The sequence below is a fragment of the Rhinatrema bivittatum genome, chromosome 11 (assembly GCF_901001135.1).
Source record: "Rhinatrema bivittatum chromosome 11, aRhiBiv1.1, whole genome shotgun sequence".
NCBI lineage: Eukaryota > Metazoa > Chordata > Amphibia > Gymnophiona > Rhinatrematidae > Rhinatrema > Rhinatrema bivittatum.
This window is the reverse complement of record NC_042625.1, coordinates 41643590-41663439: the sequence shown is the minus strand read 5'-3', so window position 1 is coordinate 41663439 and position 19850 is coordinate 41643590. Positions and strand designations below refer to the sequence as shown.

Below are 19850 nucleotides of genomic sequence, written 5' to 3'. Positions count from 1 at the left end.
TGACATTCCGTCAGATGTCAGTTGTATGGTCAGCTCTTAATGAGGCTTTAGTAAATGTTCTAGATGTAGCAGCTCCTCTAAGGACAATTAAATCTTTTATGGTTAGAAAGCATGTCCCATGGTTCTCTAAGGAGCTCAGTGGCCTTAAAAGGATCATGAGAAGGCTAGAACGCCTTTGGCGACATCATAGGACTGAATCTGTTAAAGCAGAGTTCATCCAGGTACATTCTTTGTATAGAATGAGCTTGCAGTCTTCATTAAATCGTCCAAGAAAACTTTGATATCGTTAATAGTTTGCTTTGTTCCACATCTTCTACCTCTGTTAACAATAATCTGGATTGTGAACACTTTTGCTACCTAATGTTTAGGTAAGGGCATATCTATCTCATCTGCTGGGGTAGTTGCCCCCAGGGATCCATACTTGCTGGATTTTAGAGGCCTTACCAACACTTTGGTCACAATTTGAGGTAATCGCTAGTTCAGAGATTGAAATGACTTTAAAGTAACTTAGAACCTCTCATTGTGATTTGGATTCTTGTCCGGTAGGTCTTATAATTAGCTTATTGCCCCTCTTTGAGAATATCATCATGACCGTTATGAATTTATCCCTTACTAAGGGTACTGTTCCATCTTGTTTTAAGATGGCTATGGTCACAGCAATCTTGAAGAAGCCCAATTTACCATCTGACTCTTTCTAGTTATAGACCTATCTCTAATCTTCCCACAATGGCCAAAGAAATGGAGAAATTAGTTCTTTCACAGCTCACAGATTTCATACATGACCATAAAACTTTACATGCTGATCAATGTGGTTTCCGTTCCATTCGAAGTACAGAAACCCTGTTATTGTCTTTATTAGATTATATTTTGGTACAGATGGATCAGGGTAAATTCTTATTTCCTAGCATGTAGCAGATGGACTCAGGACCAATGGTTATAGTAGTTGGAGATGGATCAGATTTCAATCTGATGTCAGCCCTAGTACATATACCTCTGCAGGACGCCATGCTCTTCAGTATTTTCCGTCTCCATAGCAGTTCGTGACTCTATACACGCTTGCACAGCGTTAGAGAATTCTAACCAAAGAAATCCAAATCAAGAGGAAATCTTACCTCTACAGACGAACCCCGCTCTCCTGTGGTGATACCTATGGGTCCCTCCCCCAGTTGAGAATTCCTGAGGTGATTTCCGCGATCCTTCAGAGGTAAGCCTCGGTCCGGCAGCCGGTTCCTGGCGTGGACTTAGCCCCCGACTTCGGGCGCGGCTGAGAGGCAGCGGGTGCAACTTCGAATGCAGCGGTGACGGTACTTTCCCTCTCCCCCTGCAGCCGGAGACCGCCCGGAACGAGACTGGGAAACGCCAAGACAAGGTAAGGTAGAAAACCTCCTAAAAGTCTCCAGTTTCCGAGGCTCGAAGAGCTGCACAGATCGCCAGCCGGCATCAGTGCCACCAGGTTGATCAGCCCTATCCGGGCTAGACCCTGATCCGATACGAGGGTCCTCCCACATGGAGACCCTCCGAGGTGGTCGCCATATTGCTCACGTAGTCGCCATCACCATTTTTGCTTGATCGCCATCCTGTCCGCCAATTCGATCCATGCGCACAGAGGCGAGCAGTGCACACAAAATCACTTGTGTGCACACCGGCGCACGCACAGCCACATGCTCAACAGTGCCGGGTGCATAAGTAAACCCCAATTGCGAAACCTGTTAAGCAGTCTTCGCCCCAAGGTGTGAGACTACCTCCAAGTCCTCGGCCTCATGTCATCCACAATGGAAGTGATTCCATGGGCAAGAGCTCACATGCGGCCCCTACAGTGTTCCCTACTGTCACGATGGAATCCAATGTCCCAGAACTACTCTGTTCGCCTCCAGCTCCTGGAGGAAGTTCGAACCCAGCTACAATGGTGGCTACAAGAAGACCATCTGAGCAAGGGAGTAAGGCTATCCCCGCTGACCTGGATCCTTCTCACCACGGATGCGAGTCTACGATGCGAGTTCCACTGCCAGGAACTGACTGCCCAGGGGCAATGGGACAAGGAAGAGTCGGGATGGAACATCAACCGACTGGAAGCACGGGCAGTCAGACTAGCTTGCCTATGCTTCAGTCACAGACTCAGGGACAAATTGGTCAGAGTCATGATGGACAATGCCATGACAGTGGCCTACATCAACTGCCAGGGAGGAACTAGAAGCCAACAGGTGTCCCTGGAAATAGACCCCCTAATGGCATGGGCAGAATCATACCTACAAGAGATCTCAGCTGTCCACATCGTGGGAAAAGACAACGTCACTGCGGATTACCTCAGCAGAGAAAGTCTAGACCAGGGGTCGGGAACCCATGGCTCGCGAGCCAGATATGGCTCTCTTGAGGGCTGCATCTGGCTTGCAGACAAGTGTCGCCACACTTTCCCGCTGACCCAGCTGCTCCCCGGTCCTCCTCCGCCCGGGCTTAAAATGCTGTCAGCCCGGGCGGAACGCGGCAGGACAGCTGGAGTCAGCGGCACCGGCGTGCTCTCTTCTTCCCGCCCCCTCCCCCCCGCGGCCCGGAAGAGGAAGTGAAGAGTATCGGGTGCGTGCACTCGGCATCGGTCCGAAGAAAAGAAGACTGCAGCGCGGCTCGGAGGAAAATGAAGAGGTTCAGCTGCGGCCGATGGGACTCCGCCTCCGCGAGGGCTGAAAATGAAGAGGTTAGCGTTGGGAGAAGGCTGCTGCCGCCGTGAGTTCCCCCCCACCCCGGGAACTCTTCACTTCCTCTTCCGGGCCGCGGGGGGGGGGCTGTCTGTGTGTGTGTGTGTGTGTGTGTGTGAGTGAGAGATTGCATGTATGTGAATGATTGAGAGCCTGTACATGTGAAAGAGAGTATGTCTGTGATTGAGCGCCTGCCTGTTAGAGAGAGCGAGCATGAATGTAAGTTTACCATTGGGAACCTGTATGTGTAAGTTTGTGATTGAAAACCTGTTTGTGTGAAAGAGTATGTGTGTATGATTGAGATCCTTTGTGTGTGAGAGAAATCATGTGTATGTATGATTAAGAGCCTGTGTGTATAAGTAAGAGAGAGATCATGTGTGTCTGTGTGTGATTGAGAGCTGGTTTAGGTGATGGAGCATGTGAGTATGTGATTGAGAGCCTGTGTGTAAATGAGAGAAAGAGAGGACATGTTTGTAAGCATGTGAATGAGAGTTTGTGTGTGAGAGAAAAAGACAGCATGTATTTATGTGATTGAAAGCCTGTGTGTGTGTGTAAGCGTGAAAAGATAGACAGCATGTGTGTAAATGTGTAATTAAGAGCCTATATAAGTGAGAGAAAAAACATGTGTTTATGTGAGTGACTGAGAGCATGTGTGTATAGGTGTGTAATTGAGAGCCAGTGTGAGAGAGAGCGCTGGTATGTGACTGAGAGAGGAGAAAGTTCCAAGCAAACCACCCCGCCTCCTGCTAATTCAGAACAATCTCAGGACACCTGGATATCAAACGTTCCCAGGTATGCAGAGCAAAAAATGTTTTGTATCCTTATTATTTTTCATTACTGGGTCTTTGTGTCTGCTATTTTGAAATATTTTGTTGGTGTCTGGAAATGTTTTATGAGTTTTTAATTATTGAATATTCCACTCATCAGCTGTTTCGAAATATGTTCTTTTTGTTAGTACAGTTTTACTGCTGATGATTTTATATTTCTTGATTTGTTTTATAAGGATGGGTGATGTTTCTTTTTCCTTTGTTACACTGCATACAGAGACTCTGGCTTGTTGCAGTTTCCAATTCATTTTTTTCTGCATGCTTCTTGTTATGCGTTTTGGTCTCTTTATTCTATTTTAGGTGAGGGACAGCACGTGATTCAGGTGAGGTTTTCTGCTGGCGTGTTGTTTCTGTGTAGGACTCTATAGCAGCCTGACTTGGTCCGTTTTCCTAATAGGAGATGTATTGGTGTCTTAAGGCCTGGTGTAATATTTTCAGAGACTTATTGTACTTTAAAAGTGTGATCTTACATAAAATGCACACATTTACTTGTATTTAGTTTTAAACATATTGTATGGCTCTCATGGAATTACATTTAAAAATATGTGGCGTTTATGGCTCTCTCAGCCAAAAAGGTTCCTGACCCCTGGTCTAGACCCAGGGGAATGGAGGCTGTCAAACACAGCCTTCCAGTTGATAGTAAACCGCTGGGGAACACCAGCCATGGACCTCCTGGCAACCCGGTCAAAAGCGCAAGTTCCCAACTTCTTCAGCCGCAGACGGGAACCACAATCCCAAGGGATCGATGCTCTCGTTCAGACCTGGCCACAGGAAATCCTGCTATACGCCTTCCCACCGGGGCCGCTACTGGGCGGGATCATCCGCAAGATAGAACACCACAGGGGACCAATCCTTCTAGTGGCCTCGTACTGGCCAAGAAGACCGTGGTACACAGACATGCGAAGACTACTGACAGGGAGCCCTCTACCTTCACACAGGGATCTGCTCCAGCAAGGCCCAATATGATATGTGGACTCCTACTGATATGGCAATTATTGAAAATGTTAAAGAAAATATAGGAACGTGTAATGCATGAGTGAATGAGGACAGAACTCTCAGTAATTCCCCTGATGAAGCCCTTTTTAGGGTGAGACCATAGAAGCATATTGGATAAATTAAAATAACATTTTCATCACTCATCATAATTCTGTAAAAATGTTTTAGTATGTGTTTGGGGAATTTTCCCTCTGCGAACAGATTTTAGGTGATTTTGGTGGATGTGTGGTGTGAATGAGTATGTTAGTAATATGGTATGAATGGAGGGTAATGTATAAATGAATGTGAGGGTTAAGGGTCTGTTTTTTATAGGATACACATATGGTTATTGAATAATGTTAAACATGTTTGTATATACAGTGTATCTACATTGACAGTTATATGATCCGTCAGTTGTCCATATGTTATAAAAAACCACTGTTTATAAACATGTGTTGCTAATAATAAAGAGTAAGTAAGCTATAAAATAGTCTTTTTCCTTTAGTGAAGCAGGAAGATGTTAACTACATGGGAGATAAAGTTAAGTTAATCGGCACCATCACCTTCATCACCGTGTTGGAGCCAATTATTTGCAAGATTTCAGCAGGTGTAGAAGGATTAAACACCTCCCAAATGATGGAATGGTCAGGATTAGCAGTAATCCCTCTGATTTTAGTTTGAAAGGAAGTAGCAAATTCATCTAGTGTATATGGTAAATTGGCATGGCTTATTAATAGGGAGAAGCTGAGGATTAGGAATGAACTAAGTGGAACAACTTGCAAGGATTGGAAATGGCAGATTTGATATGGAAAGAACATCTAGTTACAGAATAATTTAGTTCTAAAACTGCTGACAGCTGTTCTTTTTATTTATTTTTTGGAAAGTTAGCACTTTGAGTATAAAAAGTATGTAATATGTCAGGAAATGCAGTATTCCTGCTTCTGAACTGTATTTAAAGGGCAAGTAACTTCTTGGTAGTCTGCATTTGCCGGATAGACTAGTTCATTTTGCAATTTTATTCCGAAATTAGAAAGGAGTATGTTTGGGTTTTGGTTGTTTTTTTTTTTTTAAACTAATGCTTTTTTATTCTGTCCTTATTGTCTCTTTAAAGATGTCTTCATCAGCTAATTATAGCCGTTTGCAGCAGCATGCACTCCAGGCACTCGCTGTAGCAAAAGCCTTCCTTATTAAGATGTATTCTCCAGTGAGATATAGGCAGTGCCTGGTACAGTGCTGTGGTTAGGAAAAAGCAAAACAATGGTTTTGTGACAAATGATTCTGGCAATAGAATGTGGTTTTATAGGAGAACGTTATGTTGGCAATGTGATTTTCGGATAATTGCATAAGTAATAGTCACTTAAGGTGTGCATAGTCCTTTTCTTTTGTAACTAGAAAGTGCTGTTGGGAGCAGTTTGAGTGATTCCAAGAGCAGTTCAGGTCTTAGTCAGGAATTTCTTCAGGTCTTTCTTAGCAGTAGAAGTTCTTGCTGGTCTTTCCCACCTCACAATCCGGGAAAATCTTAGTTTGGTTAGTCTTCATCTTTTTTTCAGTGTCAGAACTTGTACGGTTTTGCAGTTACTTCCATTAACATATCAAATTAGAATAAGTTAACACACCAAAATATTTGTTAAACAAACCAACAAAGCACTTGGGTAAGGGCGATTGCTTGAGAAAGGGACATTAAGGAGTCAAAAAAAGGTTGCAGCTTTAAAACAGTTAGCCTTATAAGGTACCTCTTCTATCCAGCTAATTTTGTTTGATTGTTTTTTGGTTTTGTTTTTTTTTTTGTAAACAAATTGGAATATATAATAGAAGTAAACACAGTTGAATACATTGAAAGATAAATGAATCCAAGAAACAATTACATATGTTCATATAGTTTGACCAGTATCTTGCCAAACTCCTAAATTTCACACAGAAATGGGAAATCTTGTCAGTCTGTAGGCCAGCCTGGTGGCAGAGGGTCCCTGGTTAGATCCCAGAATTGGGGGAGATATGGTCTTTGGTTAAGGGTGTACTGCCTGGTGAGCAAATTCATGGCCCATGATTGCAGGGTTCCGGAAGGAGCCTTGGCACATGGCCCCTGTCCCAGGACCATCACTGCAATAATGAGACTAGTATGTTGAGGATAGATATTAAAATAAGGAGAAATAATCCCTGGCTTCAAGTTCATGAAGGCTTATAGTGCCTGATCCCAGTCCTAGCTCCAACTGAGTAGAAGCACAAAGGATCAGGAAGAAATTGGGTCAGTTTCAGAAGCCCCCCTGAAAAATACTGGTGGTTCAGAAATGATAGGATGTGTTCAGAGCAGAGAAGAGATCTATGTACTAAGAATAATAATGAAAGCAGAGTTAAAATCGGTCTATTAGACGTAATAAATCAGTCCCTAAATCTAATAACTGCTTGCTCACAGTTTTACAATATTGCAGTTTTTCATTTCCTGACATTAACAATTGTAGAACAGTACTTGATTACTGTATCATCAAGGCCGCCTCCTTGTGGCAAAAATTCTTCCTCCGTGACTGAGTGGAGGATGAGTACATTATTGTTAAAGCTATAAATGGAGCATCAGTTAACCGATTAACTAGGCTCCAAGAAAATGCAGCTACCACATTTCATAACCCCTTTCCATGCCACCTCTGTGACTTGACATAGGCAAATCTACCAGTTGAGTTCTGGTTCAAAAGATGAGGCTGGTTTTCTTAATTGGGGAAAATGCTTAATGTATCTGGCTATGATTGCTGTTACAAACGAGAACATTCTCCTTGCATCAACAGACAAAAGCAAATGTCTTCACTTGCCAGGGGAAGGCAGTTGGGTTTTTAATTGAATTTAAATAGGTATGTTTATTCCACTTAAAGATTTCCCATGTTCAAGACAGATCAGACATTGTTAAAACAATGGCAAAACTTTCTTCATTTCAAATAAAATCTCATTAAAATACATCCATAATACTATGCATTTGGTACTAGAAGTAGGCATCAGCGCTGAAGATGTCGACTGGAAGAAAAGTGATTGAAAGGGAACTGAAAGACCTTTTGTAATGTGAGGAAATAGTTCACTTGGATACATAAGGTTAACGGATGAGAACTTTTTTATTGAATTAATGAGTATATTGCAGTTATTAAAGTGGGGCTCCAGAGATGTTCTATATATAACCTTCGTGTGTACATATGGTGGTTTTATGACTTTTGAGGCACATCAACTCTGAACATCCATTTAAAAATTATTTTTGTACATATTTCTTTGCTGCTTAATAGAGATTCTGTAGGATGTCTTTGTTGACATCACTGAGGTGTTCTTGTTATCTTTTGCTAGCCTCCAAAAGAATCTGCTTGAATTTTTAAGTACAATCCATGGTTACATTAAACCCCATATTATAAACACCTAATTGCACAGCTATAACCATTAACAGATGAAATAGAATTACTGCAGGTAATATAATTTAGATATCTTGAAGAATTGGTTGTTGCCAATATATTGATAAGATGTGTTTCAAATCTTTTCTTTTAAAGAAACAAAAGAAGAGCTTGAGGACCTTAACAAAGAAATCAAGAAAATAGCTAACAGAGTTCGTGCAAAGTTAAAGAGTAAGCATATAAACTTTTTTTTTCTTTTTTTGTTTTTTAACTCCTGTAGTTCTTCCTTTCTGTCTTCCAGATCATTTGGAACCAGGGCTTTGATTCTGGTGCTATGAGCCTTTATTTGCAATTACCTGGGGATTTTTACTCCTAATACAATATGCACAGTCCCCTCTCCATCTACTGTTCTAGTGTGGTCAGTGCAGCAATGCTCTAGAGACCAAAACCATGTCATGGTTCCAAAGCTGGCCACCAAGTGTTGCCTTTATCATTGAGAACTCCATTTATGTTGAACATCTTTGTTACAGAGCAGCAGAAATTCATTGAGTATCATTTTAATAAGTTATTTTCCCATCAGAATATTCAGCAGTAGTGTTTAAATTGTATCTATTTGCAGCTATTGAGCAAAGTTTTGATCGGGATGACAACGTTAACAGGACTTCGGTGAATCTCAGGATACGAAAAACTCAGGTATGATTGGCGGGAGTACTGAACTTAGTCAAAGGGATAAATGCTAAATACCATTTGTGGGTTTAAAAGGGGAATGATTTTAGTTCAGTAAGCATCTTTAAGTTGTCTGCTACACAATGTTGCATACAGGTGTAATTCTCTTCCATTACAGCACTCTGTATTGTCAAGGAAGTTTGTCGAGGTCATGACAGAGTATAATGAAACCCAGACCCTTTTTCGGGAACGTAGCAAAGGACGAATCCAAAGGCAGCTGGAAATAAGTAAGAGAGAGACCCAATTTGTCTCTGTTTTAATAAAACTTTGCAGCCTATGCACTTAAGCATATTTCTAAAAGGTACAAAATAGGAGAGACCCTTTAGTACCTTTATGTTCATATAATACATATTGTGTTTGAAGGATTATTGTTGCTTTACATTTCTAATTCTGGAACCAGAATAATTGTACCTTACCAGGTTTGTTTATGCAACCTTATGTGGGAGAATTATGGGCCCGATATCCTAAGTACCTGAATGAAGTGTGGAATATAAATCAATCAGATAAATAAAATAAGGCATTTTTCCTATTCTGTGCTTATGGGCAAAAAAAAATCTTGGGGGTAGATTTTCAAAGCGCGCCTGCACATGGACGCGCGCGCATGTGCAGGTGGGTCATGGGGGAGGGGGCAAATTTTCATAAAATACGTGCGGCGACTAAACCAGGCCTTCCCTACCTACACTTCCTCCCTCTTCCCCTCTCCTCCCACCCCCCTAAACATAACCTACCTTTCCCTAATTTTTTTATTTTATTACTTATTGCTCCTCCGGAGCAGAAGCAAGTGACATGTGCCGGCCGGCTGCCTATGCGCACTTCCCCAGAATAGCGGCTAATGGCTGCTGTCCAGGCTGGCCTCCAGCCTGCCCCTTTTTCAGGGCCCAGCACTTGTGCGCGTATCGGGACTTACGCGCGTGGCTGGGCCCTTTAGAAAATGCACGAGTCGCACACAGGCCCGGGCCATGCGAGTAAGTCCCGATTTTTACGTGCATGGCCCTTTGAAAATTTGCCTGTTTCTGAAACTCTATGAATCCTAATTTCTCTGTAAATATAATTGTATTTGTGGTAACAATGTGTTATCAGCAAACTATTAACAGTAACTCATTAGCAATGTGTAATAGTTACTAGAAAATGAAAATCAGTTAAGCCTAATACTGTAAAATAAAAATACACTCTTAAATACGGATTTCTGCACAAAGAAATTTTTTTTTTTTAATTAAATTGTGATTTTTCAGAGACTGCCTTCTAAGAAGACATAAATTTGGGGACCTGAAAAAACAAGTCATTAACTGCTGTAGTGCTGCGCTAAGAGATTTGTTCTGTGTGTGGGTTTTTTGGTATATTTTGCGTTTTATCTTTACTACATTCATTGTTAGAGAATGGTCACCCAGGATAAGAAATAGCAGGTAGCCCTCTAGAATCGTGAGTCCTATGCGGGACCCACATAACAGCTATTGTGAAATCTGGGGGTGGACAGGGTGGATCCACCACAGCCTCAGTCACTACCAAGTTTTGTTTTGAAATTGGAATGGTTCTCGTGGCACGCACACATCTGGACACTGAAAGAAAACAGAAGAATCCTTGAGGAACCTTCATTTTAATTGTATCTGCTTTGAGAGTATAATTTTGACGCGTTAGGCTGCAAATTTATTTGAATTTGATTAACTGTTAACCATTCTGGAAGTATAGTCACTTGAGAGTAGTATTTTTATTAGTTTTATCCAGCTGCAGGTATATTTTATTACTGGTACCCATAAATCTACTGCTCTTACTCTTACTACTACTACTACTACCATTACTACCCCCAACCAGAAAGAGTGTCCCTGCACAATAGAGCTTACAGTCTAATAAGACAAACATATAGGATGAGATTTGGAGTAGTCCATAAAGCAAGATAATGATTAAAAAAGAGAAATGTTGGTTAATGAGGCTAAAAGCGGTTGGTAAGGCTGCCTTTAAGATGTCCTAATGCTCTTCAGGGTATATTTGTAGTATGGAAAACGAAGGTAGTTGCTTCTCAGATCTTTTTGATCTGGCAGATTGGAATGAAAAAATAGGACCTTCATCAGAGCTGGCAGTTCTTCTGATGTGGTCAGTTATTTCTTGTTTCTTTCTCTTTCCTGAAGAATCTGTGCCGATGCACATCTTTCTAAAGCGCCATGCATCAGGGGCCTTGCTGAGATGTGTGCTGGGTGCTCCAATGCACAGGGCATCTTTTTTTTTTTTTTTGCCTTAAATGCACTGTGTTTAGTGGACCTCATCACCTTTTTAAACCTATCATGGTTTTCCAATGCCCTTGCGGAACCTTCAGTCGAATACTTGTATTTCTCATAGTAGTAATAAAAACACACTTGCCATGAGAACCAACCAAAAATGCAGTATCCCACATATGTTACATTTTTTCCCTCCAGCTTTATTAATGATTGTAAGAATCTGTAGTCTTCTTAGTTGTTAGAGTGACTAGTCCTTTTTCTAATACATTTTAACATTTCTTTTTCTTAGCTGGAAAATCCACCACTGATGACGAACTGGAAGAAATGCTAGAGAGTGGGAATCCCTCTATTTTCACCTCTGATGTATGTAGTCTGTCTGTACTGCCCATTTTTATGACTTTTGTACGTCTGCATTACTCTAAAATATCTGTACCATTTAACATCTTTCCTTTTTCTTCTCGCCCTCTCATAGATTATTTCAGATTCCCAGATTACTAGACAAGCTCTGAATGAAATTGAGTCACGTCACAAAGATATTATTAAACTGGAATCCAGCATACGGGAACTGCATGAGATGTTCATGGATATGGCTATGTTAGTTGAGACTCAGGTATATAAATTTCTAAGTTAACTTTTACTTGTGATTTGTTCATGTAATTTTAATCCTTGTATAAAAGCTTTGCTGTCTATTAAAAATTAATTTGGAAAAGTGCTAATTTTTTGTTATCTTGTCATGAAAGACAACAGCAATATAACTACATAATTATTTTCCATGTTTTTACTTCAACATGAGCTCATACAAGCAGCAGTATTTTATTAATTCTTCACTACTGAATTGTTTGTTTCCTTTTGAGCTCTGAACATTCTGAGAATGTATCTGTAACATATAATATGCACACTTTTTTTGTATTTATCAAATGCCTGTCCCTAAGGCCCAAGGGTGTTGCACAGATAAAATAAAACATTAAAATAGTGTATATACTCACATCCATAAAACATGTCTTTAACTCCATTAATTGTCCTATCACAGTCAGACAAAATCTAAACAGCAGCAGTACCTAACAGCTAAAAAATGAGGTCGTCATCTTGACCCTCAAACAGTACAGTCATTGGCCTTCAAGCTCTTAAAAAGCTGAATTTAAATGACTGGCTTTGAGACTTACACTTGGAAAATTGTTTGACTGCTGGTTCCATTACTTTTATCTTACACCATGCACCAGCTCATTATCTGAATAAAATGTAACTCTTATCTCAAACATATGGCACGCCTAGAATGTCTCTCCAGAAGCTATGTAAAAAGCCATCCCCCCTGCTCTGTGCAGCTCAACCTGGTATTTCCAATCAACATACTGTATTATGTTCAGTTTTCTGGTTAAAATGTTTTACAAAGTTAGGGGCTAATGTACTAAATTGCACTAAAATCAGGCATTGACACGGTGTTTATGGTGTGTACTGACAGCTGATGGTAAAATACATGCATACTTTAGCTATTGATGATGCAAAAACTTAACTATCTCTCTCTAAGGTGTAGTTAAGTTTTTGAGCTAATGTGTCTGCAAAGCAGTTTCTATCTAAACTTTGCTAATAGTGAGCTTGTTCTGCATGGTTTAGCATCCTATAACCTCACAAGCTAGTCTACATACATATAAAAGTACTTAACACACACAAAGAGGGTTTACATGTATTAACAGTGCATTTAACGTGTTAACATCTTGTAAAAAAATGGATTACAATTTTTATATTGGGCCCCATAAATACTGTTTACTGAAATGGCATTTAGATCAATCCCACATGTTTTTGCACTGCTGGCTAGCCAGGGCCTCGCAGTTCATTGGGAGGCTTGCGTGTGATTCAGACCCTGATGCTGGCTGGCATAATTAAGAGGTTGTGTCAATACTCGAATTAAAGTTTAGAAAGTTGGATAGAAATTACCTCTTCTTTTCCACTCCCTCCATTCCCTCCAGAGTGGCAAGGAATAGAGCGTCAATAATTCTCACCTGAGCATAGCTTTAGATTGAGGAATATATTAGCTGGTAAACAGAGTGGGCATCCGCAAAATACCTAGTAAGAAAAAGCAGAATATAGACTTGGGATATTTAAGAGAAATAGAATTGCAAGCTTAAGCTGTATTTTTTTCTTTTGCAGTTTATCCTGAGCATTTTTCCCCAGTTTTTTTGTATAATAATTGAGTGCTTAAACTTTATAAAAGTAATGTTAGTAACTAAGCAGAGGAGTCCCCTAACAGTATCGCATCAGTGTCTAATGTTCTGCATAACGAGAAGGCCTGTGTGCAACATCCCTTATTCAATACTGTAGGTATGGTTCGATGCAGGAATAGCTAAAATATTACTGCCAAAAACCTGCCATGTGGCAAGGAGAGGCTGCTTCCTCCCACAAAGATGTAAAATGTTTGGTAGTAGTGACTTGAACAGCTTTTTCTTTTGTTTTTTGGCAGCTGTGAAACAATATTTTATGCTTAGTTAACAATTGCAAATCTGAGGCATTCATATGTATTTATTAAAATACAATACCTTAAGATTCCTGAAAATGTTTGCTAGTGAGGTCTGCATTCTTCTGTAAATGGACATTCTTTAATGCTTTGCTATTCATTGCTGCTGATTTTGTCTGCTGGTGGACAGAAATCCAGGTAATACATCTACAGTTACTTTATTGCATTATCATTTCATTCAAAACCTTTGTGCATTGTCCAGACCGCAAAGAGAAATATTGTAATGGCATTCTAAAGAGTTAGTCTTGAATATAAGAAATGCTTACTCAAAAAAAAAAAAATCCACATTCAAATGCGTTTTTTGGATTACAGTACCCATTAACCTTGCCAAAATATGTTTATCCTTATCAAAGAGAAAGCAATACAGATACTCTTTGGCCTGAATTAACTTTTTAGGATGCCAGTTCTAATCAAGTTATTTAAACATATCTCACTGAGAGATGCTTTTAATCATCTGCATTGACTGTTCCCTGCTATTACCATTTCTTCCCCTAGGTTGAAAGTTTAGGACTCAGTTTCCCCCTTCGTTTATTACATGTGGATGCAAAAGTATAATTTAAAATATCCATCCGTGCATTGCATATCATATATTCCCTCACTGCAACTGTTGGCTCACCATTATCCAATTGTCCTTGAACTTTTAATTTAAGTATTTTAATGATAAAATTATTTATTTTTTTTTATTTTAAGGGTGAGATGATCAACAATATAGAGAAGAATGTAACGAATGCAGCAGATTATGTAGAACATGCCAAAGAGGAGACAAAAAAGGCTGTTAGATATCAGAGCAAAGCACGAAGGGTAAGGACTGGTTGCTTTTGACCTTTGAAGTGAATTTGCAGAAATGTAATAGTGCTAGCTTACCGAGTTATTTACAAAGGCCTGCAAGCAAAGGTAGGCAGACAATAACCATTTAAATAGAGATCTTATGACATGTGCTCTTGGCTGTTTATTTTTCATCTCATTCCTTTTCTGACTCCAATAGAAACCACTTAGGCAGCAGAGCAGCTGTGACATGTTCCATAATGTTCATATGTTTGTATTTAAAATGTTTTAGTTCCGTCTTCCTTCAGCTTCCTGCCTGGTGTTCCCTATGAAGAGACCAGCAGCTTTCTTGGTGACCAGCATGAGCCTTGAGTGGGTTTGTTGTTTCCCAACCCAGGCTTGCAATGAGTCACAAACCTTTTTGCGTTGGTTGCATGCAGGTGTATTTTGTTCATATGCTCAATCATGATTTAGATCATCATATTCATTGCAAGTGTTAAACACAGGAAAAACAGTCTGGTGATTTTCATTTCACGTGTGCAGGGAAAACATTTCATTAAGGTTTTTTTTAATTTTATTTTTTATTTAAGGTTTTTCACGCTTAACTGGCATTTTTCTTTGGCACGTGCTAAAGCGATTTAGCATGATGATGGATACAGTATGTTAATTTTTTAAAATGTGCACCAAGCAAAACAAATGGCTTATCCCTAGATTTTATGTATTTATTGGTCTTAGCTTATTACTCATGAGTTTGGATTTACCTCCAGAACTGTCCACCAATTATGTGTTGCATAGGTCAGCTGGAATAAATGCGACAATCTGTTAATTGGTTCTATTTTCATTGTATGCATCCTTCTATAGTGTCCCAGAGGGTTATACAGTTTACATAGCTAGAGAGATCTGGGCCTGTTGATACCCTGTCAAATATTACTTTTTTATATACAGTATAACTGTACTTGTCCACAAGTTTCATTTTGAATTCTATGAACCTAAGGAAGGAAGCCAAACTTTATATTTCAGTGGTTACCCCCCAGATTCAGAACAAAACCCAGACACTTTCAGCTGCACAGCTTTGACATTTCTCAATTTTGTGGTTGCTTCCTGTTTTCGTGTTTTCTCATGCTAGATACTTTCAGTTTTTGTGGTGACAATTTCACAGATCCACTTTTAATTAAATAATTTTTAGGGTCAGTTTTCTGGCTGGAAAATAAAATTTGCCATGCTGTGTATATTCAGTAAAATCTATGTGCTACAAAGGAGGGTTTCCCAAAACTTGTCATCAAGACCCCATAGCTCATCAAATTTTCAGAATATCTGCAGCAAATGTGCACAAGCTCAATTTTCAAACAGTGGAGACCTAATATGTGCAGATTTCTAATGCATTATCATTGTGGATATCTAGAAAACCCACCTAGCTATGTAATCACTAGGACATAGTTGGAAGCTCTGCCATAAAGAAGAATTTCTCAATTTCAAATATAGTAGAGATGCAAACCAGGATCTTAATTTAATATTTTGTTCTTGTCCCATCCTTTTGATGCATCTTTTTCTTTGCTATGCAGTCTTCAATCTGTAAATGTCATACTGACACTGATGCAGCCTTATAGACTGAACCTAATCCCTTTAGTTCACAAATTACATTATTTCCTGTTTTTCCTCTCCCCTTTAATTCTTCTGGTTTTTTGTTTTTTTGCTTTATTGAATTAAGTATGTAGACTTTATAAAACAAAAGAAAGCAAGTACTGCAGTATGAAGGGAAAAAGATTTCATAATTTTTCAAGAAATAAAAAACATGCCCTGCATACTTAACCCAGTAATCGTGGGGGAGAAAAGAAAACCAAGCACATGCAAATACACATATGGATGATATCTATTGACCTATGCATATACCAGGCAATTACAGTAATAGGAAAGAAAAGTTAAATCAAAATTCTACTGGATTCTCATTAATACTGGTCTTAATAAAAATGTCTCCAAGTGCAGTGGGTCAGAAAATATAAATTTGTTTGCCTGAAAAGTAATAAAACATAGACAAGGAAATTTCAAGAAAAAAATGGCTCCAATAGCCAAGGCTTTACTCTTCAGGGACAAGAAATGTCTCCTACGACCCTGTATGGATCTGTAGATAGGAAATATCTGAATTTTCTGGCTACAAAACAAAGCATCTTTGTTCCTAAAAAAAATTTGTAAACACCTGATCTTTTTCTTGTTCTAATAGAACGACTCTTTATTTCTTTTTTATTATTAATTATATCAATTGATTCCTCTAAGAAGGTGGACACTCCTAAACTAGATGATTCTTCAGCATTACCACCCTGAATCTTATCCTTTCCAAAAGCTCATTTAGAAAAATAAAACAAATTTTAAATTTTGGGAATATTGTCATATGACAATATTGCCTTAAGAAATTTCTTAAACATTTTATATGGTGGTAACAGACGAGTTTGAGGGAAATTAACTAAATGTAAATTTTTAGAACGCATCATATTTTCAATATTATCGATCTCGTTATGTAAAATCAAATTATCCTTGCTATGCATGTTCTCAGAATTCTGTAATAACTCAACTTTAGAGGATAATATACCAACAACTTCTAATCCAGAAATGTTCCTACTCTGCTCATCAATTAAGGATCTATTAACATTAACCAAAGAGGACAAATATACATTCACTTGTGAGATATTAGAGTCCAGTTTAGATATCATCCTCCATAGATCGATGCGTGTGACATTAAGGGGGGACTTCAACAGACTGTTGAAGCCTACCAACTTCCACTGATGGATTACCGTCATTAATAGATGAAGACTGATTCGATGATCTAAATTCAGTCTGAGAATATCTAGCTGACAAATCCAATTCATTACCACCAAAAGTCATTAAGCCATTTACCTTTAATGTCATCAGATGTAATAATTGGTGACTGTGGAGGAGGAGGAGGACCTTTGCCAGGATTCAGGGAAACTGAAAACATAGCCCCTCATAGTCCTCATTAGGCGTCTCCTTCACGCTTGTCACATGAATGTCCATAGGGCCTCGAAGAGTTGGTGGGGTGGGAGAAGAAGTTGTAATTTTAGCTTTCCTTTTCTTCCCCATATCAGCAATAATGATGTATCAATACGTCTGTCTATATAAACAATAGACCAGGCACAGCCAGAAGAAGTCAGACAAAGCCACACGCGACTTAGGTGGTGCGCCGCACTGCTGGGAGATTTAAAGTCAGGTAGTCGCTCCTAGATGATGTCACCCGCTGCGCCTCCAGATGGTGCCAATTGTAAAGCAGGCTAACCAGGTTAGTCAATCACAGCTTGTGTGGAGGCTCTCGCTCTTGGCAGGGAAACAGGGAGACAGCCCAACTACTCCTCTCACCTCCAGAGTTCCCCTCTTCTATTGTCTGTCTTTCTTCTGTTATGTAAATTTTATGTAGTAGCTGTCAGTAGATGACCAAATTGGCCCACCCAGTCTTCCCAGTTGAGATTCTTCCACTCTGGGTAAATCAGTATATGATGTTCCCTATGCAACCCAATACCAACTTCCTATAGACAGTGTAAAACTGGCAGCTTTTTACACCCTGTTTTGGTCCGATGGCTTGATGAGTAGATGCTGATTTTGTTGCTTGGTCCATGGGCATGGCTTCTGCTGTACTTCCCCCTGACTATTTCAGTTTAGAACAATAAAGTTTTTTTTATTGTGGTGGAGTCAGAATGCCCAATATAGTAGACCAGTTCCCCTAAACAATGTTATTACATGTTTGATAGTTTTTCCTGCAATTGAAGCTGCAATATGTGGGTTCTGGAATTTTTAAACAGTTTATTCTTCTGTTTATTGCTATTCTGTTACAAATTTGTCTTCTCATGCTTTTTCTTTATCCATTCTTGTGTGCCATTTTAATGCTCAGGTCTTTATTTAATATGCTAGTTATATAAGGTGCATTAAATCGGTACACACAGTAGAGAGCACTATGGGCCTTTATTAGCAGTCACCTGGTTTCCAGTCCCCTGTATATGTCCCATGGGATACAGGTTCTTTGTTTCATTTGAGATGTTGGCATGCAGGGTAGAGAGCTTTACGATGAAATGTTTGTGATCCAAATTCATTTCCAAAACTGAAGGCAAGGGTATAGTGCGATGAAGGCTTTTTGGTGAGGGAGCCTTCTACTAGTGGCTTATCCACTTTTGAAAAATAAACTACACCAAGAACCTTAGATTAAAATTCATTAATCAACTGTCACCTCAACTATGAAGGTCTAGTACTGCCTGGAGGTAGCAAGTGTTCCCATGCAAAAATTGCTCATGTCAATTAAATGTTCTATGCCAATGAAAAAATGTGAAAAGGCTTTTTTCCACCTGCTGCTTTAGTTGAAAGTCTGTACTGGGGCTAACATTTAGTTTTCCCTCTGGAGCTCGGAGTGGAGTGTCTGACACACACTGTTCCATATCCTGAGTTTTCATATTTGCTTTGGAAGATTCTCATGGCACATTTCTACAGGAGTTTTCTTTATAGTTCTTTGAAGAGTGTGAATTGATTCTGCATTTCCTGTTTGGTGTTTAAATATTTGAGTTTAATTTGTATAACATGCTCAATAAAGTCATCAGCTGTATGACATTAGTTCATTGCTTCTTGTGCACTGAACATTGGCCGTGTAATTCACATATTTAATTTATTTTGGAAAACGTATAGGTTTCCACATATTTTTGTAGACTTGGACAGAAGTATATTTTAGTGGGAAGCTGAGAGGGGTGGGTGGGTGGGAAGGATGAAACGATTCAGATTGCTGTGTCTCCATCTAAGCATGGTGCACTGGGAGTAACTACCCAGACTCATTAAGAAGTGATACACTCCAGTTAAAAGCTAGAGAAGTTTAGTTGTATGAAAGTAATAAAGGGGATTTAGAGTACAAATATTCTCAGTTTTCGAGAGACTAGATGTCTCTTAGTCTCTCTTATGAAAATAATATATTTTGGTATAGCAATGTCTGCTGTAGGATAAATCATGTGATTATGGAGTTTGAGCACAGAGAATCTGAGGTGACTCGGGGTCATTCAGTAAGTTGGGGGAGGGGAAACCACATCTTGAGTCTCCAGGATTCCTGGTGGCACTGTGTGCTCGTTCCCAGGCTGCTGGTAGAAATAACCAGATAACCTTTGGTTAGGTTCATGTAAACATAGTTTATACCAGAGTAGTTTTTGTCTCTGGAATTTGAAATTAAGCTTGCTATAACAATCTTGCTTTTTTTTTTTTGACAGAAAAAGTGGATAGCTGCCATTGTAGTGCTCGTGCTGATTGCCCTAATTGCCTTGATTATTGGTTTGTCAGTTGGCCTTAAATGATGCTTGGATTGCTTCCAATATATATGCATCTCTGCCAATGCGGCAGTAAGTAACTAAACATTTAGTCTGCCTCTCTTTCTTTTCTAACTTTTATGTTATTGCATTGGGACATTGGCCTATGGTAAAAACTGTGAAAAAAAAATCTTATTTTACTGGTTGTAACAAATGTACCCCTAGATTCATCAAAATGCTATATCATCACATACATAATGCCTGTGGTAAGAGAAAGAGGCATGTTTAGGGTAATTTTTAGAATTACGCGTGGTGCGGTAAAGTTTTCGCATCCTGTGATATTTCTAATCTGCAGCTCACAAAGTGCCCAGACATGCAGAGAGAGACTATTTATAAGGCCTTCACAGTAGTCAACTATTTATCTCTATAGGAGGGCCAGCTAATAGGTCGAGGTGAGGTGTTGGTGGTGGTTTAGGGGCCAGTTTTACATGCAGGGTGAGACGTACGAAC

General features: G+C 39.5%; 1 protein-coding gene across 2 annotated transcripts in view; it reads left to right on the top strand.

The window, feature by feature from the left end:
• Positions 1-19850, top strand: part of STX2 (syntaxin 2) — a 59463-nt gene that overhangs the window by 27207 nt on the left and 12406 nt on the right. The window contains exons 4-10 of one of the 2 annotated variants that reach the window (XM_029571263.1): positions 8008-8082; positions 8471-8544; positions 8696-8804; positions 11077-11150; positions 11260-11397; positions 13987-14097; positions 19305-19433. In XM_029571263.1, coding sequence (XP_029427123.1) covers positions 8008-8082; positions 8471-8544; positions 8696-8804; positions 11077-11150; positions 11260-11397; positions 13987-14097; positions 19305-19388 — 665 coding nt within the window. In that variant the 3' untranslated portion in view covers positions 19389-19433. The remainder of the gene's footprint in view (positions 1-8007; positions 8083-8470; positions 8545-8695; positions 8805-11076; positions 11151-11259; positions 11398-13986; positions 14098-19304; positions 19434-19850) is intronic. The other variant, XM_029571264.1, reaches the window with a different exon arrangement.